Source organism: Armigeres subalbatus, chromosome 1, assembly GCF_024139115.2.
Source record: "Armigeres subalbatus isolate Guangzhou_Male chromosome 1, GZ_Asu_2, whole genome shotgun sequence".
Lineage (NCBI taxonomy): Eukaryota > Metazoa > Arthropoda > Insecta > Diptera > Culicidae > Armigeres > Armigeres subalbatus.
Genome location: NC_085139.1, coordinates 147,515,731 through 147,540,912, shown reverse-complemented (window position 1 = coordinate 147,540,912; position 25,182 = coordinate 147,515,731). Strand labels below are relative to the sequence as shown.

Sequence of the window (25,182 nt, the reverse complement as noted above, 5' to 3'; positions counted from 1 at the left end):
AACCTCCACCGCGGTTAGCTCTCTTTTTTGCAAATTGAATATCTTTCGGATGCTTGATTTGTCCAATCTCCACATGTGCTTTACTGTTGTATATCCAAAGTCAAGCGAGTGCACATTGTTTATTAAACGAGAGGATCGCACTGCATGCCCCACAACGGGCTGGGCGGGCTGGTATAGAATGCGAATCAATCGCACTCTGCTGTGCCAAAGGCTTGCTTGGCTAAAGCATTTGATGAGTTTGATTGCCTTACGTAAGCGGTCGCGTGTACTCAGACGACTAATGACGGTGAAAGACCGACACTTGATTACAATTAATTGCATATTATTCGGCAACCCGGCCGTACGAAAACCACTTTTTGGTTAAATATCTTGGCTGTGCGTATGCACAGCCAAGATACTTAGCTTTCTTTAAATAAATAGGAATCATGTGTCTGTTTTGCTTCGATCTTAATCACATTTCGAATCATATTTATATAACAAAATAAACAAAATATATCCGAAAGTCCAAAATATATTCAGATGTCCAAAATACCATCGTTACGCTAAGCCGAGTGAAACTCAATTGAACAGTAAAGAACGTACCTTGATGATGACGTCCTCGCCATTTTTCAATTAATGGTGGGATTTTTTTTATTCACTTTGATCGTCGGGAGCACTTCTTACACTGCTGCCGAATAACGAAAATATTTTAGTAGCTACGAATAAAGTAATCTACATTTGCACAAAAACAGCATTTTTTTCGTCGAAAGCTAAACTGATTGCATAGACAGCAGAAAGATGATGCTAAATTACTACAAACATGAATTAGATTTGTTATCGATGATTACACCCAACTTTTTGACAGATTTCAATATAGCTCTGTATTGAAACCTTGCAAAGTTTTGTCACAAATAAGTTTGGAAGTTTTTCATACAATAATTGTATTAAAATCCTGCAATTTTGTATTAGTTTAATACAGTACTTGTATAAAAAGTTTAATAAGTTAAGAAACTGTATATGCCAAGATTTTATACAGAATTGTAAAAAAATGTAAGATTTGTTTTTGGATGTACAAAACCATTATGCCTGTCAAACGACCATTATGTCTTACTGCCATTAAGTCAATCTGTCTCTATGATACACAGGCGTTATGCCAAAAGATTTTATTCCAAAAGATTTTATGCCAAAAGATTTTATACCAAATGACTATCCACTTCTTTTTTACCGATGCTTATACGAAACACCAACAGTTGTTCTTGGATCGCATTTTTTGTACATTCTATTACCTTATTATGCCTGAGTAAGTTTAAAACTAACGATTACCTAACTTTATTTCACCGTTTCAGGTATGTATAACGCTAAGTCAATCAGTCTGATGCAATTAAGGAGAACAGTAAGTCCAAACATAATCAATTGATTATCAATAATTATTATTTGTAAAAACATATACATATACGCAATTTTGCTACAATATTGGGTTGTATTGAGAAAAAAGTTATTTTTCAGTCGATTTTGAAGAATATTGAACTTCGTTTTAGGATCCTGATATATCCAAAGTCATCGAAAAAGCCTATTCAGACTACAAGCTTTATCACAAATGCACACATAAAGAATAGAAAGTAGATAGTGAGCTTGTGCTTGATTGACCGCTCGTTGTTGTTACTCCGTTATGACCAGATCAGTTGTTCTTGCACACAGAATCAACAACAAAAAGGTAACGAAGCGATGATTTAACTACTCGCCCACTAAAAGCCGAATATACCTCTGCACCTGCCACGAGTTCATGCGGAATTTATTGGAAGAACGGGTCTAGCCTGGAATCGGACCCATGACCTCCATATGACTAACAAGTCCTACCAAGACTACCAAGGATAAAAAATATATAGTTCAGAAGAAGCAGAAGAAATATAGGTTTTCATAATACATTTGTAATGCATTACAGCAATAAAATCTAACACAGAAACTTGTCCATCATGTAAAATGTTCATACAAATCGTATAGCTCGGGCAGGTGCGTACAAATTGATTCTCGGCAGCAACTCATGAACGTATTCAGATAACAAAAGATTGGCGGACAAAGGAAACGCAGTGGTGATAATGGACAAAGAGGACTACGATGAACAGATGACGACAAAAATCAGCAGAGGACCATACAGGCATTTGAGAGTGGACCCACTACCCGGACTAATCCGACTTACGGATAAAACTATAAAGGAATGCAAGACGATCATCGGAGAAGCTCGGGTTAAAATGACGAACCCTGTGTTACCAAGGATCAAAGGACTACCAAAGATACACAAGCCAGGTACAGAGATGCGAGAAATAGTTTCATCAGTGGGATGCCCTACACAAAACTTGGCCAAGTGGTTAGTCAAGGAGTACCAGAGTATGCCAAGCCGTTCCCCAGCAGATCAGTTGAAAACACCCAGGAGTTCACCAAGAGGATATTGGAATCAGGAAACATCGGAGAAGAGGACATCGTGGTATCATTCGACGTAGCGGCATTGTTCCCAAGCGTTCCAGTGAACCTTTTGGAGAATTGGTTACTAAAACAACGGACGGATATAGCATGGCGAGGAAAAGTAAAGATGTATCTCAAGCTTGCAAGATTATGCATGAATGAGAACTACTTTACATTCCGTGGAAGCTTCTACAAACAAACGAAGGGTGCATCTAGGGAAACCCGCTATCACCGTTTTTGTGCGAATTATTCATGGCGAATGTGGAGGACAACCTAGAGGAACAATGAATACTACCCGAGAAATGGTGGAGATACGTGGACGACATTTTCAGCATTATCTACCGGAAAGATATACCCAGGATTTTGGAAGCGATAAACAACGTGCATAAAGACATCAAATTCACCCACGAGGAGGAAAAGGAAGGTAAATTACCTTTCTTGGATCTACTGGTTATCAAAGGAACAAATGCAACATTAGACTTCGAAATCTACAGGAAGCCCACCAACACCATGAGAGTCATCCCATACACATCAAATCATTCGTATCAGCATAAAATGGCAGCTGAAGAAGGAAAGACGAAGGAGCTACAACACATCATGGAAACAGCGAAGATCAACGGATACAAGGAAAGAACAATACAAGCAATCATCAACAAGAAGCAGAGGAACCTACGAAAAAACGAACTGACAACACTGACACCGATCGATGAACCGCTGAAGAGGGTATCGGTCCCCTATGATCAACACATCACCCACCAGCTACGCCATCGACTGAGGAAATTTGGCATCGATTTAGTATTCTCCAGCAGAAGCAATCAACTGAAGACACTGTTGGGCTCCACAAAGGATACAGTAGAAATGTTAAATAATGCCGGGGTTTGTCAAATTAATTGTTCACAGACGGTCACAAAAAGATCGTTAGATGTAAGGTTCAAAGAACATATTACAGAAGTAAGTAAGGCTAAGAGGGAAACTGATAAGGGATTAAATTATGAGTTTAGGTCTAAGGTAGCTGAACATGTATATCAGGAAAATCATTCAATTACGACATCAAACATTAAAATTTTAAGAAATGTCTCTTCCCCGTGGAAACTTGATGTTGCTGAGAGCTTGGAAATCTACCGACAGGTATTTACAAACGCGGTTGTTGAATAAAGATCAAGGAAATGGTAGCTCCTGGCTCTTCAAGTTTGAACCTAAGCATTAAGCGCAGCAAGCGAGTAGAAATAAGCACCGTAGTCAGATAAGTACCTAGATAAATTATTATACCTGCGCATAGTATAAATAGTGTAAGCTGCGATCATTTTCTTCAAGTCGAGTCAAGTACGAGACTGTCTTACTGCCCTACTGTTGAGGTCGAAATACGTATCTGTCAAGATACAATTAAGTGGTAGAATTCAATGGGATTGTACAAACTCGTCTTATGACAAGTGTTGGCGACGAAAACAAATTGAGCAACCTTTCTTCGTTGGCGTAAAGCATATTTGACGAATCTTCTTCAAACAGTCTCAAGTCGCCTGCAAACTCCAGTATTGAACATACCAGGGAGTAGTAGTACACAACGGATCTTGGCATGATTTTTGAACGTGAACTCAAGCTGGCAAGTGTGCAGCAGTAATGACGGACAGGCCTCGAACGTCATTAGACAACGATGATAGAGGGTGCGAGTTCAACATACTTTCGGCCTGTTCGATGGCAGTTCAGAAATCGTCGTAATGGTACGATATTGATCCCATGATTCTGACAAGTTGATGTTTAAGATATGTTATGCCCAACATGAGGTACCCGTAGGTGAATGATTTGGAAATCGATGCCTTTACACTTCTTACTCTCCAAAAAACAAAATTGTGTTTCCCGGGTGTAGTTTTGAATTGCTGAAGAAACTTTCGTCGCATTTCTTTCACTTCGCGTTGCGCGACGATAAACGATGTGCTTTTGTCGCAGTGTATGATCCGATATTTTTCGACGCGACTTACAAAACGCATCAACGAGTTGACGCACTCGGCTAATGATAACCCGGCGACGATATCGAAAACTGCGGCTTTCATACAACATCCAGACGGCGATCCAGACTTTGACCGAAGCGCCTATTCTCACGAGTGGACGAAGTAGGAACGGCCCACAGTAGGGTAAAGTGGGTATGATCGCTATATGGGGCAAGATCGCAAATGACAGTAGATTGTAGTGATTGTAGCATCATTAAGCATAATTTTCGCATTATTAATACAAGGGATAATGTTCTATAATGTAAATAAACGCCTAAAAAACATATTTTTTAAAACCAATTTTAAAGATGTTGAAACTTTAATAATCCATATTTTTCATGCTAATATTATAGAGCAAGATATTAACCGCGAATTGGACAAAATCGAAAATAATTTGGAGATTTTGATTCTTTAGAGATGATTTAAAATTCGCATCTTTTATCAAGTGTTCCCCCGCCTTTTTTTTGTCAAATATCGAATCTCAGAGAAGAAAGTTTGTTGATTGAGTGATTTCAAAGCATGGTCGTATTCCACTGACTGCGAATTGGTATATAGGCCTTAGTATTAATACAATTGTTAGCAAATCGAAGACAGTTTGAGGTAACTCTCAGAAGTTGAGCTAGTTCTGGAAAGTTGTTGATTGACGATTCATTTGTGCCTGTCAGCTGTGTTTACGAATATTCTTACGTGCGAAGTAAGTACTGCTGATTGTCATCCCTCTAGCAGCAGCAAAGGTCACAAGTCGCAGTGGTACCATTGACAGGGCCGAAAGAAATGTTTATGCATTTGCATCCCCGATGACAATCTTTACATCTTGTGTAGGGCACTTTCCGTAGGCCTTATCAGGGCTCTCATAAAACTCATCCTTCATGTCATCAGGCTTATCGTTCGTTGGGGCATAGATGCTGATCAGGCTATAGTGGAATAATTTGCTCTTCATTCTCAATACGCAAAACCGGTCTTTATCGGCTTCCACCAGATAACACGCTTCATCTGCTTCCCGATCACCATGAAGTCAACTCCACGTTTTGCTCTGTCACCGCCGCTGTAGTAGATGTGGTACTTCAATGAAGTGTTAGCTGTGGGATCCACCGCTTGGAATTCACGTTCTCCAGTTCTGAGGCACCGTATTTCCTTAATTGCTGCCACAGTCACGCCGACCTTCTGCAGCCCACGAGCCAGGAGCTGATCCGACTTTCCAATCGTTGTCCTTTATTCGTTGCCGGTCTGTTTCCATTGAATTAATCCGTTTGCTCTACTTTTGCCTTTCTTGGTAACTATAGAATCTTAGGTAGGCTACCTTAAGACTGGTTTACAGTTCGGAAAACGTGTCCCGGGGTTTGGTCTCCCATGTAATTTAAATGGGAGCGGGATTTGCGTTTCCCGTGACAGGAGCAGAAGTCTACACGAAAAATATTTTCCTGAAGTGAAAACCCAATTGCGGGAAAAGTGTACGGTTAAAAATTCCATGTGTAGAGATGCAAATCTCACGGGGAAACAATTCCGTTTGAATTTATTCCGCACGGGAAGTGTATAATCTATGACGGAAATATATTATGGGAAGAATTTAGTGAAGTGGATAGTGAAAAGTGAGAAATGCGAGAAGTGTGAAGAGAAAACTGAGGAATGATAAGCGAGAGTAAGAAGAAACTGAGGAATGATAGAAGAGAGTAAGTAAGCAATGAGCAATGAGCAGTGAGAATAAGAAGTGTGAAATGTAAAATTAGAAGTGAGAGTTGAGTAGTGAGAAATGGGTAGTGTAATGAGTAATCAGAATGAGGCGCGAGAAGTGAAGAGTATGAAGTGAGTTATGAAGAGTGAGAAAAGAAAAGTGAAAAGTGACTAATGAGAAGTGAGAAATGAAAAATGATAAGTGAAGAAATGAGTTGTGAGAAGTGAAATGAATAGTGAGAAGTTGTAATTGAGAATGAAAGTAAGAAGAGTAAAGTGAGAAATGAGTAGTAAGAAGTGAGAAGTGAAAAGTGAGCAGTGATAATTGAGAAATAGTGCATAGTGAGACGGCCACCCCCTTCCTCTCTCCCTCTCTCTCTCTCTCTCTCTCTCTCTCTCTCTCTCTCTCTCTCTCTCTCTCTCTCTCTCTCTCTCTCTCTCTCTCTCTCTCTCTCTCTCTCTCTCTCTCTCTCTCTCTCTCTCTCTCTCTCTCTCTCTCTCTCTCTCTCTCTCTCTCTCTCTCTCTCTCTCTCTCTCTCGCTCTCTCTCTCTAGCTCATTCTCACTCACTCGCTCTAACTTATTCTCACTCACTCGCTCTAACTCATTCTTACTCACTCGCTCTAACTCATTCTCACTCACTCGCTCTAACTCATTCTCACTCATTTGCTCTAACTCATTCTCACTTTCTTTTACTCATTCACTCTCTCATTCACTCACTCAATGTCACTCATACACACACATTCTCACTCACTCGCTCAATCTCACTCACTCATATTCCCTAATTCTGGCTCACTCACTTATTCACTCTCATTAAATCACTCACTAACTCTTTCTCACTCACTCACTCTCTCTCATTCACGTAATTTCACACACTCATTCTCACTCACTCACTCAACCTCACACACTCATTCTCACTTACTCACGAATTCTCACTCAATCACTTTCACTCAATCTTTCGTTCACTCACTCACTCGCTTTGACTTACTCACCCACTCTCACTTACTCATTTTCACTCACTCGCTCACTCATTTCCTCTTTCTCTCTCACACTCAATCGCTCTCTCTCACTCATTCTCTCCCTTTTTCTCGCTATATCTCCGCAGATTCTCAAATCCCGAAGCAAAATCCTGAAGTGTAAACCCAATCACGTAAAATGTTTTGACAGTGGAGACTTATCAGCGGAAAATTTTCCCTGACAAAACCCGGAGCAAAATCCCGTATCCCCCGCAAATCCCCCGTTCTCTGTCAGCATACGACCATAGTTCCCACAGGGGTTGGTTACCCGATCTTCCCTAAGGTTGCTCGTATCCTGGCCAGCGCCATGAGGAGGTAGGGATAGGAGTTGCTGGGTAAGAGGCTGACAGTCTGTGAAATTCTACAATGCGGTTCAACACGACACCTTCCATGATGCTAGAAGAAATATAATCCAGTGAACTATTGTGGAATCTGTCCAGAAAATGGGTTTCCATGAAAACCTAGTTTACTGCAGAAAAGTGGTCATTAGCTAGCTTTCCAGCAAGGTAACTCACAGTTCAAGGGGTGGCATTATATATCCGCTAGCTGGGGCGAATCTTGATTTTACGATGAGCAAGTTACTAGTGGCTTTTGTTTTGTACGCAGCAGCCTCATGTCTCCAGTTAGCCCTGCGAGCAACGGCGTCGAATTGCCAATCTTTTGGTATATCTTCCAGAATTCCTGGTTGATTCCAGATTCACAATCCATTTTGGAAATCTTGTTTGAATCGTTTAGAAAGAAGTAATTGCTTATTTTGATAGAACCATCAAAAATTACTTGGGTTTTAGTGGTTGAGGAATCTGGGCGGTATATAACGTGTACCCAAACTGGTAGGGTACGAGTCTGCATCCCCTTCATGTGGTCGAGTTACTGGTACTCTTCCATAATCTTTTCGTATGCGTAAACTGCCATAAACTAGTGCGTAAAGATTCGTCGGATCGAAATCGTTTCTCCGTAACGTCCATTCTTGTTGCGTCATTCACAATTAAGCACTTCATCGACGGTGAGTGCCTTATCGTGGTCAAAATTCTCTATTTTCTAAAGTATCTTACTTTGTTCATCTAAAGCTTTAACTGTTGAATCTAGGCATGCGGCTGGTGCTGCTGAGCGAGTAGGAAGCTTTCCTAGAACAATGTGCTAGTGCATTGGAAGTGCTTGAGGATGAGCTACGATTGGCGACGGGGATGGAGTGAGAAGAAGCATAGTATGATGTCGTTTGTTGCAGCATTCCGGGACCGATTAGCGATTTGGGTGTAACTCATTTTGTAACATACATTGTTCTATGTATACGTTGAATGCATGTTTTTTCTCCGAGACTAATTCCCTTGTCCGATAGAAAAGAAAAGCTTATTCTGTAGTTTTCTCAGGAAATGCTGGCTTATGCAGGATTTCACCTTTTGTTTGTGGCGTATCACGCCAAATCGGAAAAAGTCAAAACTTCATGTTCAGTATAACAGTGTAAGTTTTTTGACATGAGGATTTTGATTCGAGAGTAACTTTTGAGAAACATGTATGAATTTTCGATATCAATGATTTAAAAAAACTTATGTAATTCGGAAACCGATCGTCATAGAAAAGAAGAAGTGTCTGAGAAGGAATGGTAGAGAGTCAAATGGGCGTTTCTCTTTTTTTAGTTGAAATGTAATGAAAAGGCGGAAGTAGTGACAACATTGACCAAAAAATATTAAAAAAGTTCTCCCAACGTAACTTTTGATGGATTTTTGAAAAATCATTTTATGTTATTCAAAAATACTTTATATGCTAGAATATGATTGTACATAACATTTTGAATTGAAATGGTTATACTATGCTAACAATTTTCTAAAGAGTAGCCTTTTCAAGATATTAAAAAAAAAATAAGAATAAAAGTTGCATTTTTTTAAATACGTCGTAAGTAATTCGCGATTCTCAACAAACAAAACTATATTTTCCTTATATACGTGGATATCCTTGACAATTTTCTATTTGACATTACACGACTGGACGAACTGTTTGAAAGTTTCGTAAAGTTCATTGCCCATTGGGGTTTTCGTCAAGTGTTTTGCATGAAAGAAATTTTTTTTTCGCCGGGGCGCAACAAAAATAAAACCATCTTTTAGTTTGTTCCAATTCCAACTAACAATCAAGGGGTCTCCTTGCTTTGCGAGCAAAAGTATGTCAAATTTCAGATGGAATGAAAATTTTTGTTCCGGCTTGATTTTTTGTTAGAAATATTTTTGAACACTTAGATTTTATGTTTTTTTTGTGCTTCAATATTCTTATTTATTGGGCAAAATACTAATTTTAGTATGTTTCTAACGAAATTGGACCATAACATGCATTGAATTGGCTAACTCGTTTCCCATCGTTAATTTATCGTTATGCTATCGTACAACACCGGCATCAGCACATGGCGTGCGTTCTAGTACGATATCAATTCTTACCCGTCACACGATCAGCGGTAGTTCATTGGCTGTTGGCATTGAAATTTAATGATATTCCCGTGCTGCAAGATATCCTTCTGCTGGTTTCCAACGGCTGTTCCGAGGTGCCGAGGGATATTGTTTTGGTACTCGGTTCCTTTGGTGTGCGCCGACTCGCGGTTTTCTTGAGTACTGAAAGTCCAAGAGAAAACTACCTTTTCCTCTGAAGGGAACTTTCAGTCCGTCGTATTCTTCGAACCAGTTAACACGTGCTTTTTGGGGATTGTGTTGAGGATACCAGGTAAACAGTCATTCATCACTGTACACCTCATAGAATACATAATCTCACACCAACAAACACGTTGAGGTTTTAGGATATTGTTATATATTTAGTGAATTGAGTTTCTTCAAGCCCCGGTACAATAAAACTTCAAGAAAGCAAGTGAATCAAGTGGCTCGGTTCAATGTATATAAAGCTAGTTGAAAGTATTGTACAAGTTTGGCTTTCTTACTGAAGTGTGAGTAGATATTTCGCTCAGTTTTACTAATTCACGAGTTCTAGTTTTCATCTTATGCCGCAAAGTAATATTTAGAATTGCTTCAACACGTCAGACATAAATCGATTAAAAGTATGCTAAAACAAGCATAACGGTGAATTAATGCTTCGTAGGGAAGGGAATATGATTCCTGATGACACGTTACAAACGAACAAGTTAAGGGTGACTCACACCCTGTGTGTGTTGTAAATATAGATGATAATCGAAACGTGATAAATATTGGATTAAGTGAAATGATACGCACCTGAGCAATATTTAGGGAACAGGTGCACCAGAATAATAACATATTTATACCTACATATGGTTTTTAGTTATCAATAAGTGATCTAGTGATTATGAGAGACAGTCCTAAACTTTCTTTTTTTTTGTATTTTTTCAACTGTAAAATTCGCGATACATGTGTGGAGTGGATTTAGCTTCTTTTGCAAGCTATTTATAAGGTGTTTGCTAGTATTTAATGTTTCGCATCGGAGATATTATGATTTCGTCAAATACTTTTGGAACTTACTATTTACCGGAAACGTATGAAATGTTGTGTACATTGTACGTAGTCTTGTGGTTTTGCGTTTTTTTCCCATTCATGCTTCGAAAAGTCAAAAATCGAAAGTATCGATGTGAGCTTCCAAAGTCACATTATGTCATTTTATATAACATAAACAGCCTCTCTATAGTTTTAGAATCCAGTTTGATGTATTTGATGTATACAGAAACATAGTATACCACCCGAAAAGTTCAAATAGTTTTCAAGGTGGTGTTTCCATTGTAAGCGTGGGCCAACGCCGGTGTCCATCATTTTGATATACACGCAATTTCTTCGGTTTTGGCTGGAGGCTTTCTATATCGTCCTTGTCGAGCCTCAAAGACTAAATATTCTTACTCTAGATGAAGTGGGGTTTATATGGCATGATACTACAATCTACGAATAGCAACATGTGAGCTGTTTTGTGTTGCTGTTAGCCGATTCTCAACCAGTTAGTTAGTTAATACATATGAATTACCCAAAATTATCATAACATAAACAGCAGCAGCTATACGAATGTTAAGTTCTTCATTGACGTTATATCCCCCACTGGGATATTGCCGCCTCACGGCAGTGTTCATTAAGCACTTCCACAGCTATTAACTGCGAGGTTTCTTAGCCAAGTTACCATTTCTGCATTTGTATATCATGAGGCTAACGCGATGATACTTTTATGCCCAGGGAATTCGAGACGATTTCCAATCCGAAAATTGTCTAAACTGGCACAGGGAATCGAACCCAGCTACGCTCAGCATAGTCTTGCTTTGAGCTGCGCATCTTACCGCACGGCTAAGGAGGGCCCTAGTTTATTAATATTATAATGTAATAAATTTTGAAAGCAAAGATGCTCAACGTTGATTTACAATTCTAAAGGCCTGCTATAATGGTCGAAACACAAAAAGGCATGGATTCCATCAATCCCATCCGAAATCTGAGAAACGCACAGAAAGGTTAAAAGTAAGAAAAATACAGTCCTGGAATTGAAAACCGCAAGAGAGTACCTTGCTCGCACAAAAAGCGGCAAACATCTATTCTCAATACGCATTTTCTGCAATAGTTTATGGAAGTTCCAATCAGTTGCGAGTTATTTTGATTTTTTTTTTCAATAAGGTCTTTAGTGTTTGCATTTAAAGCAACTTATATTGGAAAAGGCTTACAACTATATATAAGGCTAAAGGCTAATAAACTATGGCAATAATCTACGTATATAGAATTATTTTTGATTTTTCAACATTTATCATTTGATTTGAGTATGCAACCGTTTATCATCAGCTTTTTTTTTACTATTGAGCAGTGCATTATTAGTGGATTCGCCAATGAGCCCCGCCTGGTACTGCTCCACGAACTCTCTGGTAATGTGTGCTAGTTGATGGCACGAAATATGATAGAGTACCAGGTAGATGGCGTTCAGCAATATGATTGCGCGTTAGTTGCTACAGTCAAGCTTATCGCCATTTTTTGTAGATGGGACACACGACACTCTCAATCTACTCCTGTGGCTGAACCTCTTCTCCCCCAATCTTGGTAATTAGTGCAGTGCAGCGTTCTAGCCATTGCCTCACCACTGTGTTTAAGTAGCTTTCCTGGTAACTGTTCAATCCTAGGGACTTTGTTGTTTCTTTAGTCAGCCAATATACTCCTGGATTTCCTGGATATTCGGAGCTAGAAAACGTTTGTCGTGTGCACGTACTCCATCACCATAACGCCATCGTTATCTGACACACCGCTATTCAAGTGCTCATCATAGTGCCACCATATCTGGATCACCTCACACTTGTTCGTGTAAAGGTTCTCGTTCATGGCCTTAGACAAATGGCTATGCCACGTGGCTTTTACGTGAGCGGCTCAACTTGGCATGAGATTTTCATGCGTTAAATAGCGCGGTACTGTATCTCCGTCTTTTCACGGTCTCGATCTTCCAGCTGACGCAGTCTTCTCCGGAAAATCGAATTTTATCTGTTCCGCTCCCGTTTGTATCGTACCTCGTTCGCCGTCCTATACAGTATTACAGAAATATCGCCCATGCTGCATTCTCTCCTTCTCCACCAACTGCGGGTTTTTGCAGTGGTGTTTTGCTTTACATTCCGGTTTGGGGCTTTTTGCACCTTGTAAACATGTAACCTAGCACGTTTCATGGTTTTCTGCACAAAACCAACCGACTCCCTGAACTTGTTAGTGACATCTCGAATGGACATGTTTTGAAACTTCTTGAGCTGTTATACCACTCCTGGTCATTTAACTGTCCATTGGACCACTCCCTTTCTTCCTTTGAACACTCAGACGCTCCTTGAAGGTTCTTATTACACGAGACACAGTTGAATTTGCAATCCCGAGCTTTTTAGCGATCGATCGGTGGGACGCCTCTGGATTTTGATTGTAGATGCACAAAAATTTGTCCCTAGCAATTTCTTGTTCCGACGACATGATTGGATCCACGTATGAAACTCTGCAGATGTAAACAATACACTATGAATAAGATTTGCTCAAATTTTCAGGTGTTTTACTCATACGGTTCAAAAATTACAGAAGATTTTTGGTGTGTCATTTTTATCGAATACTCCCTTCAATGTCGAGCGGGTTCAAGTTATACTGAAGGTGATTACCTCCGATTTTTTCCCAATGTCTACAAAAAATGTAGGTAATTATCTTGTGAAAATATTCATATCTAATTCTTCCTACCTGTGCGTTCATGACGATTTGGACTTCTCGCAATAGAACGCTTCTTTCTCGTCGTCGGATCGCCTTTTCGTGTGGGCAGTACATGTTGATGATGTTGTAATTGATCCTCAGCTTGCAAATCAAATCGCCAAAGGAGAGTATCCAAATGAATTTCAAACTTTTCCTACGCTCATTGATTGTTCATTGCAGTCCAGTTGCAATCATGTGAATGATGCCATCTGGATCTATTACCTAAATGTACGTGGAGTGAGGACGAACATTGATAATCTGCTGCTGGCGGCATAATTTGTAATTTCGAAGCGATCATCATAACCGAGACTGGATTGGGCGATTTTATTACTGCCCAACAGCTGTTTGGTTCACGTTTCAATGTTTTTCATTGTAGCCCTTCAAATAGTAGCAAATCACGCTTTGGTGATGTTCTTATCGCTATTGCTATTATTCTTGGGCAAGGCTTAGTACTAATTTTTGTTTCGGCTACTATCAAAGGTAGGGAAGTTATTATGTGCGCAATCTACATTCCAGCGAACAAAAGTCAGTCGTGATGTAAGGTAACCAATGATCATGATTTATCCGTGATTGAGCTGTTCCATAAATTTGGGGATTGGGGATTGTAACCAGCCAGGTATACGCTGGCGTTATTCATTGCAATGGATCGCTACTTTCACCATCCAGTAGTACCCTTTTGGATGGTATGAAACACTTCTGTCTTGGTCAAAGAAATAATGTACCCAACTCGTTTGATCGTATCCTTGATCAGGTATTCTGTTTACCAAATTCTTCTATCTGTGGATTCTCATCACCATCCTATTGAGCTCTCTGTCAGCGCAAGCAAAATATGGCAAACCGGTGAGCTATTGAAAGATTTATTTTATGATTCTTCTGGATTACTGTTACCGTCGACTGACATTCAAATTCTGCCATGAATGATGTCGACAATATGGCGGAAAGATTTTTGCTCTGTTTTGAACGATTGGCTTTCTTTGTTGCGAAATGCTTTTCAAAAACAACTGCAACGTCATGAAAGAACGCCTGCCATTAAACTTAATTTTAAGGAAGCCAGTAATGTATGTATATCGTTTTTTTGAATAGCACACTCTACAAATCGTACGTATTGCTAAAACGCCAAAATATCCTAAATGATCCACCTCCTTGCTGAAGAAGCTGAAATCAAAAAGCGAACCGCGTTGAAACGTTATTGTAAGTAATCCATTAATAATGGTTATAAACGGCTCAATAAGCATTTATACCTTAGCCATCAACGCGAAATTCAATGTAGCCTGAAATCAGATCCTCAAAGATTTTGGAAATACGTTAACAAGCTACGGAAAGATTCAAGCTTGCGCCTCACGGTAACCAAGGATAAAACCGAAGCCTTATCAATCGAAGATGTGGTTGATCTTTTCCGCGATCAATTCAATGGAGTATTTGTAAAGGAATCCATTTCAGACGCCAACATTTGCGCGGCCGCTTCAAACGTTCCCTTATTACTGGACACTGGACATTTTCCCTCAATTACCACTCAACAAATTGAAATGGCCTGCAAAAATCTTCCACTAATCCAGGCCCAGACGGCATTTCGTCGTTGGTTTTAAAAAAATATGTGACATCTATCGCTCAGCCACTGGCCAGGATTATGAATCTGTCACTATCAAGTGGTATTTTTCTAGTCTGTTGGAAAAACTCCTTTGTCCTTTGTCCTTTGTCCTTTATTTCCGGTGTTTAAAAAAGGCGATAGGCGATTGGTTTCCAACTACCGTGGAATGGCGTCTTTGTGTGCAACTTCTAAGTTATTTGAGTTACTCAATAATCCAGGAAATGGGGCGAGGTAGCCAAACCGACGCAATCTAGTACACGGATTTCTCAGCGCCTTTGATAAAATAAACCAAAAAATCGCAGTAGCTAAACTCTCCCGCCTAGGATTCAATGGTAGCTTTCTAGAATGGATTTTGTCATACTTGACTGGCCGGACAATGCAGGTTAAGCTCGGTGACTGCACATCATCTTCTTTCGATGTAACATCTGGGGTCCCTCAGGGCAGTCATTTGGGACTGCTTATGAGTAATGCACACGTATACATGTGCGTGCAAGACTACATTTGATGCTGGGTACCTTGCGTTTACGCATCTTAAAAAAAACGCTACAAGACCCTTAGGTTGATTTCCACGTAGTTTTTACGCTGCGATGCGTGCGCCAGGTTCCTGCAAGGTCCCCAGCATCAAATGGAGTAATGCACACGTAAACGTTTGTACGACTACATTTGATGATGGGTACCTTGCGTGGACGCGGCGTGCACGCAGCTTTGAAAAAACGCTACGTGGGAATCGGCCCTTAATCGGCAAAAAAACTGAAATGTTCGTTCGTAACTGATCCACACGCAAAAAAAAGCGTTCATGAATTCGTGAACTAACAAGTTCACGGTGTATTTTTTCGGGAACAACAGAAAGAAGAAAGAGAGAGGAAAGAATGGAGAAAAGCGGAAACAGGAAGGAAAAAAGAAGAAAGAAGGAAGAATGTAGGAAGAATGAAAGAAACAGGATGGAAGAAAAAACAAAAGAATGAAAACAAATAAGGAAGAAAGAAGGTGAAAAGAAAGAAGAAAAAAAAGAGAAAGAAGGAAGAAATAATGAAGGAAAAACGAAAGAAATTAGAAGGAAAGCAGAAGAATGAATGAAGAGATAAGACATAAGAAGATAAGATACAATGAAGAAAACATCAAGAAAGAAGAAGGAGAGATGACTCAAGGAAACACAAACAAAGATAGAAAGAAGAAGCAAGCAACAGGGAAGGAAGAAAGAAAATTAGAGTAAATAAAGAAAAAAGAAGTAAGAAAAAAAGGAAAAAAAGGAAAAAAAGGAAGGAAGAAGAAAGAAGGGAGGAAAAAATAAAGAAGGAGGAAAGACGGAAGAAGGAAGGAATAAAGACGGAAGAAAAAGAAGACATAATTGTTTCCTTATGTTTTCTCTCTTCTTTTTTTCTTCCGTCTTTATTCATTCTTTAGAAAGAAGAAGCAAGTAACAGGGAAGGAAGAAAGATAGATAGAGGAAATAAAGAACAAAGAAGGAAGAAATAAGGAAAAAAGGAGGAAAAAAGGAAGGAAGAAGAAAGAAGGGAGGAAAAAAGAAAGAAGGAGGAAATATGGAAGAAGGAAGGAAGAAAGACGGAAGAAAGAAAGAAGGAAGAACCACAGGAAACAAGAAGTAAGAAAGAAAGAAGGTAGAAAGAAGGATTGGAGAAGAAAGAAGGAAGAAAGAAGGAAAAAAGAAGGAAAAAGGAAGAAAGAAAACAGTAAGAAAGTAGAAAACCAGGAAACAAGAAAAAAAAGAAACAGGAAACAACAAGAAAGAAGGGAAGAAAGAAGGAAGTATGAAAAAAGAAGGAAAAAAAGGAAAAAGAAGGAAGAAAGACGGAAGAAAGAATTAAGGAAGGAAGAAGATGGAAAGAAGGAAGAAAGACGAAGGAAAAAAGGAGAAAATAGAAGACGAAAGAAGTTAGAAAAAAGGAAAGTACAATATGGAAGGAAGAAGGAAGAAAAATGAAAGAAGAAAGAAGCAAGGCTAATGGAAGGAAGGAAACATATGAATTAAGAAGGAAAAATAAAGAAGGAAGAAAATAGAAGGTAAAAGAGAGAGAAAACAAGAACGAAGCACCTTCCTCCCTTTCGACCTTTTGTCCTTCGACCTTTTGACGCAGTTTTTTTGTTTCGACCTTTTGTCCTTTCGACCTTTTGACCTTCGACCTTTTGTCCTTTCGACATTTTGACCTTCGACCTTTTGTCCTTCGACCTTTTGACCTTCGACGTTTTGTCCTACAGCCGTTCACTCCGGCATGCAAAGTTTCCTCGTTTCAAAGTCTTTTGAGATTATAATGTGCGTAGTAACTCTGAATGCTACTATAAACTTTACATTCACTAACCAACACGGATTTCAGTACGGCCGATCGGTTGCCACAAATTTCTTGAGATTTACATTAAAGTGTATTTCGAGAATGGACGCAAGTCGATACTATCTCGGACGTACTGTAAAGCAGCGATTTTTTCTTCAACTATGCTTAGAGAGTCCATTTACGGCCACTTTTTCTTGTCCCGGGATGCGGGATAAACAAATGTTCTATATCCCGGGATCCCGGTATTTTTCTGTAATGCTAATGATAGGTACTCAAAAACTAACATTAACATTTTATTTTCACTTGACATATGAGTTTGACACTACAACAGCTGGAATAGATAAATTCCAAAGGATGCCCGTTTATTGGAGGATTAATCTTGCATTTTTTGGTATCACTTTTCTAGAGATTCGGAGATATTAATCTAGTTATGGATGAACTCGTCTGATGGTTCATCATATTATTTTTTGTTGCTATTTTCTAGTTTTATTAGTCTGAGATATATTCATACGGTTTTATGATAGCTTTGTCTGACGTTTCGGCCAGTTGATTGGGTCATTTTCAAGTTAAACGCTGTCTGCCGTCCCACATACACTTAAAATCTATAAATTGTCTTTATTTATATAGATTTTCAGCCCTAGGCTCATCTCTAGGGGTATAGAGCACATACAAAGGATTTTATATTCCCTTTGTGAAAAAAATAATCTAGAAAGAATTAAAAACGTTGCTTGGATGCCACTTTTTAAAGTAGATGGTCCCCAAGCAGCACTTTTTATAGGAGGCCCGGAGACCCATGTAGTGTTATATACCGATCGACTCAGCTCGACGAATTGGAGTGATGTCTGTGTGTGCGCAACCCAATCTCACTCATTTTAGGCACTTATCCTTAACCGATTTGCTCGCAACATATTGCATTGACGCGGAATCATGTCCCATTGTTTCGTATTGAAAATTGGCCCAATCGGACTATAGGCTTCGGAGTTATGGCCAAAATGTATTTTTTACAATAAAAAGTCTCACTCACTTTATTAATACTTACTCTTGGCTGATTTGCTCGCAACAAGTTTCATTCGAAGCAGAATCTTGTTCCATTGTTTCCTATTGAAAATTGACAAAGATCTATGGGTTTCAAAGTTATGGCCAAAATTCATTTTTTTATTAATGGCCAGAATACTTTTTATGCTAGAACTATTGGCTGCTGGAATGGAACTTATGCCTTCGATTTTTTTTATCAATGTTGAATTTTCGTGTACCAAATAGATTACTGCGGAATTCTATTTTACCATAACCACGCTATCATCGAACTATGTTTGGATACAATGAACCGATCTCGGCATGTATCCGCGCATTTACGCCTGTTGGAGATTTGTTCAAGTTCAGCGCATTAATTACAAGTTTCGTAAATCGGATTAAACGTTTAACTAGTAATAAGTTTTACAATTCCGTTGGTACAATCCCAAGTAGCACTTTTACGGTAACCGACCTGGAACATGTGTGCTACTAGGGATTTGTCAGATACATCTTCTCAAATACAATTACATCAAACTAAGTTGGTTCCCTGCTCATTGGTGATGCCACAGCTTTGGTAGAAGGTAGCCACTAGTGCTGTAAAACAGTGGGTTGACATCAAGGAAGGAGCGTCCAATACAGCTCTGGTCCATACAAGTTCCTACCTCACGCTTCCAATCAGTAGCCCAATCAGCATGATGTACGTAATGCGACCTTGGTAAGGTAGCTTACTGAGGCCTTCCAAATAGCACGAAAAATTGAGATACAAGAAAATGTTTTATTTTGACAAACAACCTGGCAACGAAACAAGGACTCTGATTGGAAACTTGGTACCTGGAATGTCAGGATGCTAGACGAATTTGGACGAGCCTTTTGGCTCGTGAACTTCTGAGGGTATGGGGCAAATTCTTCAGTTACAGCCTAATCAACATCTATACACCGACAAACGATCAATTCGATGATTTACAGAACACGTTTCTGAATGTCTTAATAAAGCCTATGGAGAGTACAAAAATCAAGACGTGAAAAATGTTATCACTCAGATTGGTAGAAACTTTTCACTCCGCTAGCAATGATAACGGTCTTCAACTTCTTCTTAATGGTATTACATCCCCCACACTGTTGAATATGTTTTCCATTCTACGGATTTTTGAAAAATCAATTTATGATATTCAAAAATACCTTCCAATGCTGGAATGCAAGACACTAAGTCTCGTACTTCACAGGGGTCTCGAATAGCCTTGAGAGCAAAGTCCGGAGATGACGAGTTCGATTCTCGGTCCGGTCTAGGGTGTTTTCGGGTGGGAAACATTCTCGACACCCTGGGCATAGTGTATCCATTGTACTTGCCACACAAGATACATACTCATGCAATGGCGGGCATAGAAAAGCTTTCAATTGCTTACTGAGGAATTGCTAATAGAATACTAAGTTGCAAGGCAGGCCAAGTTCCAGTTGGAATGTAGAGCCATTGAAGAAGAAGACTTCACTTTACTAAGTAGGCCTTAAAGTTGAGGTCGAAATACGTATCTGCAACGGGTTATCGACAAAAGGTCGAAAGATAAAAGGCCGAAATGACAAAAGGTCGAAAGACAAAACTTCGAAAGACAAAAGGTCGAAGGGACAAATTATCGAAAAGGACAAAAGGTCGAAAGGGACAGAAGGTCGAAAGAAACTAAAGATCAATAGAATCAAAAGGTCGAAAGGGACAAAAGGTTGAAATAGACAAGGAACTGAAACGAAGAAAGTCAATCTAGCACCAAAGTTGCACTACACAGTTAGCAAAAACTCTGCACTTTTATTTTGTACTACACATATTACACGCCGGTGTATTTTCAATGCGTGCGCCTGCGTGGCTGAGGAGTACACTATTTTGACAGATCGAAGTGACATTCAGAAAACCTAGATATTCATCTATTATTTGCACTCATTGAATGAATTGTATTTAGTTGCCAAAAATAGTTTAAAATAAAAGAGCAACTTTTTTGCCAACTGTATATGACAAGTCTGTCTCGCGCAATACAAGTTTTATTCATTTCCTAAATGAACAATCTTTTTTATTTTTAACAGAACTATCTAGAAATTCATAATATTGTTTCATAGTAATTACTCCTTCTTTGAAAACTGCTCATTCTTCAACTTTGATTGATATGATGAGTGTGTTATTTCTGCTTGAAGTTTTGCATTTCTTAAATTCTTTTGGAATACACGCTATCAACTTGTTCTTGATCGACCTTTTGTCTCTTTCGACCTTTTGTACTTTTCGACCTTTTGTCCCGGTCGACCTTCTGTACCCTTCGACCTTTTGTCCTTTCGACCTTCTGTCCCTTTCGACGTTTTGTCTTTTCGACCTTTTGTCCTTTCGACCCTTTGTCTTCCGACCTTTTGTCTTCCGACCTTTTGTCATAGATTCATCTGCAACGGTTACAACGTATTAGAATTAACAGGAATGGTACTAGACTCGTTTTATGACAGGTGAAAACATTACACAACAAGAGCCCAATAATTTTCATAAAATTTTGAATTGAAATGGAAATCGTCATTTTTGAACATGGATAATTCGTAAATAATATTTAAAACTAAAACTTCAGAAAGTGTTTTTACATCTGCATCTGTTTTTACCACTTTTTACCTTTGCAGGTAAAATTTTAGTTAAAAAGTGGATGTTTTGGAGGGAGTGACAACATGTCTATGCTGAAAGAAACTTACGTTGTCTGTGTTATGGTTTACCCCAAATTGAAAATGCTATAACTTTTCATTGTTTGACCAATTTAGGATTTTTTGGGCGGTTTCGAAAAATAATTTAATCATCTTTCAAGACGTTACCCAAGATTGATCATAGGTAGATCTCACATGGAACAATATACTCAAATATAACTGCTCACCTTGGAAGAATCGCTCATTACACTGAGCACTGCATAGATTTTAGAAGTAAACAACAGAACAAAAAAGGATAGCATAGCAGTATAGCATAGTTACGGTGTCCTTCGTAGATTGGACACTAGTGATATTGCTATCAGAAATCAAGGTTGGTGTGATTCTTGATTTTAATCTAGGATAAAAATCACAAAAGTATGAGGATTACTTCTTCTGGCCACGCCCATCTTCACCGTTTTTTGGGAGGTGAAGTAATGTAGCACTTACTTAATGAGAGGCCCCCGACTCAGCGACACCCTCAGAAGTACCACGGATTTGGATATTGGAGAAGGTATTCGTTGGGTCAGGATTTGCCTATACCTGACAATGTATGACCATGGTAGATCTTACACCGTAGCACAACACGCAAAGGTGTCTACCCAGCGTTACGGGGCGTAAACAATTGAATAAAAAAAATCAAAAAGAAGAAACCTTTGCTCACATATTTGATTTTCCAAATTCACAACCAACTCTAATAACTGGTCGATTTTGGGATCGTGAAGAAGCAAGGGCGACTTTCGAAATATGTGTACGAGCTTTTCACTTCAAGAGTAGTGATGAAAATCAAAACACAACAAACTAATTAATATAGGCTAGATGTACCAGTTGTGGCTATAGCACCAGTTGTCGCACTAGTGCTTTATATGCCAAATGGCCAATCAAATCACCGCAAACCAAGCAAAGCATAATTGTAAAAAAATAATTTTGCTTAATTTTTTACGTCTTTTGCGCCAGTTGTCGCACTAGTGGTCCCAATTTGGTCAATCCCATAAGAAAAAACAATGGGATTTGCCAAAAAAGGATCCAAAACTAACTAGTATTTGATTCCCCAAAACTAACAATTTGAACATATGAGAATCAAGACAAAACAGTATTGAAAGTCATGACTGCGGCTTCGTACCGCTTCATAAAAACAATCACGTTGCACCACCCTAATGAAACACCGAAACAAATCGAAAAGTTGAAACCATCGTCAGTTTGTGTGAGCAGCATAGAAACTACCCAACTGAAGTGCAAATAACAACCGAAAAGTCCTTGTTCACACCATCGCACTAAAGTGTTGCCTTTCACTAACTGCGATGGCGGTGAAAAGTTTTCACCCGACTTTCCGTGCGACGAAGTCGATGAGAAACATTAAACACAACTCACGTGACGGCAGACAGTGCGCCAAGCCGCGGAAGCTTGGTGTTGCTCTATGGCAACCTCATTCCGGCGATATTATGGTTATGGTAGTTATTGTTATTGCATACATTGCATAGGAAACCCACAGTCAGTTGCGCAGTTCTTTTCGGTTTTGTTTTCCAGACTTGTGTGGGATGTGTTCACTCACCAGCACTAACAGAATCCATCGAAGGGGGTTGTAAATACGAACATTTTTTAATAGATTTTAAGTTAAGTTTCTACTACACTACTACTAGCACTACCACTTCCTTTTAAAGTGCTAGTTTTGGTTTGGTATCCTCATGACATTACTGGATTCTTGCTTCTTATTCATAAATTAGCTACAGGAGTTAGCTTCTTACTGCATTATTGCGTCAATGGTTGTGTAATTTGCATACCGGTATTCTGAGCTCAACGTATCAGAACGCTACCTTTTCATAGCACACCTGACGGAAAAGGAAGTGAACAAAAGTAGTTCTGTTTAGACAGATTAGTTCAATAGTTTATTACTTACAATTTAGTTTGTCGACAGGAAAGCAAACTGTTGTGTCGTTTGTGCTGAGTGGCCACCCACAAGTTAATCAAAAGCTCCACCTAGCACATAGATATTGAAATACCTGGCACCCTTGTAAAGTGTAAAGAATTAACCTTCCGGGACTCGCACCGTTGTATAAGTACAACATATTCGAAAAAAGCACGCTTTTCGTTCACAAGAGTGGCGGTATTGCGTGAGTGATCTCAGCTCTCTGATCAGTAGTACTTACCACCCAAAATGACAAATATTCCCACTTAAAAGGTAGTGCAGTGTCTTCCCAGTGAGTGGGACTGTTCCAATGCCAGCTCGCGGGAATATACGCCTGCACACGTTATTATTTTACAAGACCCACAACTAAATGAATCGTCGCCAGAAACATTCAGAGAAGATAAATCCACACATCCAAGCAAGTGCGTACCAAATACATAAGTGAGTTAACGCTTTTTTGACAGAACAAGCTGAACTTTCTATTTGGCTTGCAATTCTATCCAACTTTGAAATCTTCAAATCTCGCCAGAATTTCACTTAGCCAACTGGATTCACTCAAATAGGAAACACTTGTACAACGATTTTTCCAGCCGAATTGCTCAGCAGATCGTCGAGCCTTCTTGAAGAAGTGCGTCCCTGCTGAACGGCATCTGTTTTAACTCCTTCTACACTGATTCTTTAGCTTAACCAAATCAAAATTCCACCAGGTTTTCAAAGGGCACTAAGTACAGGATTCTACAAAAGCTTTCACGACTTGTAACCGTTTTAGTATCAACGGCATCATCCAAGTTGGTAGGAGTTTCAATGAATGGTAAATATTCATTGGGCTTGTTTGAGAGCAACTCTGATTCCTTATCTGACACATGCCAATTCATCAATAATTATTCGTGACTAACTCTTTTAGATCATCAACTCGAACATCTCTTCTCTAGTAGATACCATAAAGGTTGAGTTTATTTATGAGCTAATTGTAGTTTGAAACCAAGGGGGCAAACTACATCCTGTATTAATATGTAGTTTTTATGCTAAAAAATAATTAAGAATGTAATATTAATTTAATAATATGATATAAAATCTGATAAAAAAAACAGTAACTTCGATTTGCCATAATTGCTGTTGCATGTGAAAAACATAACTATGAAAATCGCTACAATTGAAAGATTATAGTAGCACTTCCTTAGTTAGGACATATTGCCTTTCTTTTTGTTTTAGAGCGAAACCATTTATTAGTCACTCAATTAACACCTTCACTCTGCCCTATGCATGCTAGTGTCAACAGTTATCTGATGCGGGTTTTACTTCGCGTATTCTGTTGAAAACGAACGAATTGAAACGTTAGCCCTGTTATAGTGCCATGGTAGGGTTATTGTTCTTAGTTTTATTTAAAGGTGGTGAAGCCTATTCTCAGTATTAATAATTACATAATTTTGGAATGTCTCAGCAAATTATTACAAATAAATGGTATAGAAGTAAATGGAAAAAATGTGTGTACTAATTTTTGTTTTTGACCATTGTACAATTGATCATACAGTCTGAATACGATTCGATAACAGTAATATTGAGCGCATAACACATAATGGAACATGTACCCTACATGTTTTTATTGATGTATATTGCCGTTGCTGAGGATTGTTTTTCATGTTGAACCAATAAAACGGAGTCAAATCCAGAGATGAGCAAGATAGTGGGTAAGCGTTCACAGTCACTCATAAAAATATGACTTCTTATTCGCATAAATTTTATGCTGGTTCAATTGATCAAACAAAGGCGTATATACCTGGTGCACATATAAAAGTAAACAATCGAATCAGGTCATCCGGCTGCTTATAGAGAAAGCTCGTTCCCCGATGTAAGGAGTTAAGCTTATTGACATATATTTGCAGAGAGCGAACCCCGAAAAGGCCGCAAAAGTTTGGCCAAGAAAAATGGATGTTTCCTTGAAAATTGATTGCTGACACTAATGCGATATTTTGCTGACAGCTCGGCTTTCCATAGTGCGGACAGAAAATAAATTATTGATATGCATGAAATATGTGTTTATCAAGCACATTGCATTGTTGCATTCCCTCTGTAATGCCGTGCATCGTTTGCTCCCTGCACGGCTGAAGGCATAGTGAATTTTGAACATGCCATTTGGGTGTACATTAAAAGATTAATCTGTTAATCGTGTCCAGATGATTCAACAATGTTGATTTCTTGAATGAATTCTATGAAATCAATTCTGGGATTACATGTTTGAATATTTGTGTTTTCTTGGACATTGCTGATGTTATGCTTAACTGACCGTGAATTAGCAATTGAAGTTATAGTTATAGTCATAGTATTTTGATGTTACTTCCCTAGTAACAATTTGGTTTTATGATGGTTTTCTAACACTCTTTAAGAGTAAATTATGGAATCAAGAGCGATATAAAACTCAAA

General features: G+C 38.9%; 1 protein-coding gene across 2 annotated transcripts in view; it reads left to right on the top strand.

Moving 5' to 3' along the window:
• Positions 1-25,182, top strand: part of LOC134205223 (microtubule-associated protein tau) — an 82,781-nt gene that overhangs the window by 13,239 nt on the left and 44,360 nt on the right. The window contains exon 1 of one of the 2 annotated variants that reach the window (XM_062680283.1): positions 1,326-1,372. The exons of the other annotated variant lie outside the window; for it this stretch is intronic. Coding sequence (XP_062536267.1) covers positions 1,328-1,372 — 45 coding nt within the window. The 5' untranslated portion in view covers positions 1,326-1,327. Of the gene's footprint in view, positions 1-1,325; positions 1,373-25,182 lie in introns of those variants that run through there. 2 annotated transcript variants of the gene reach the window in all.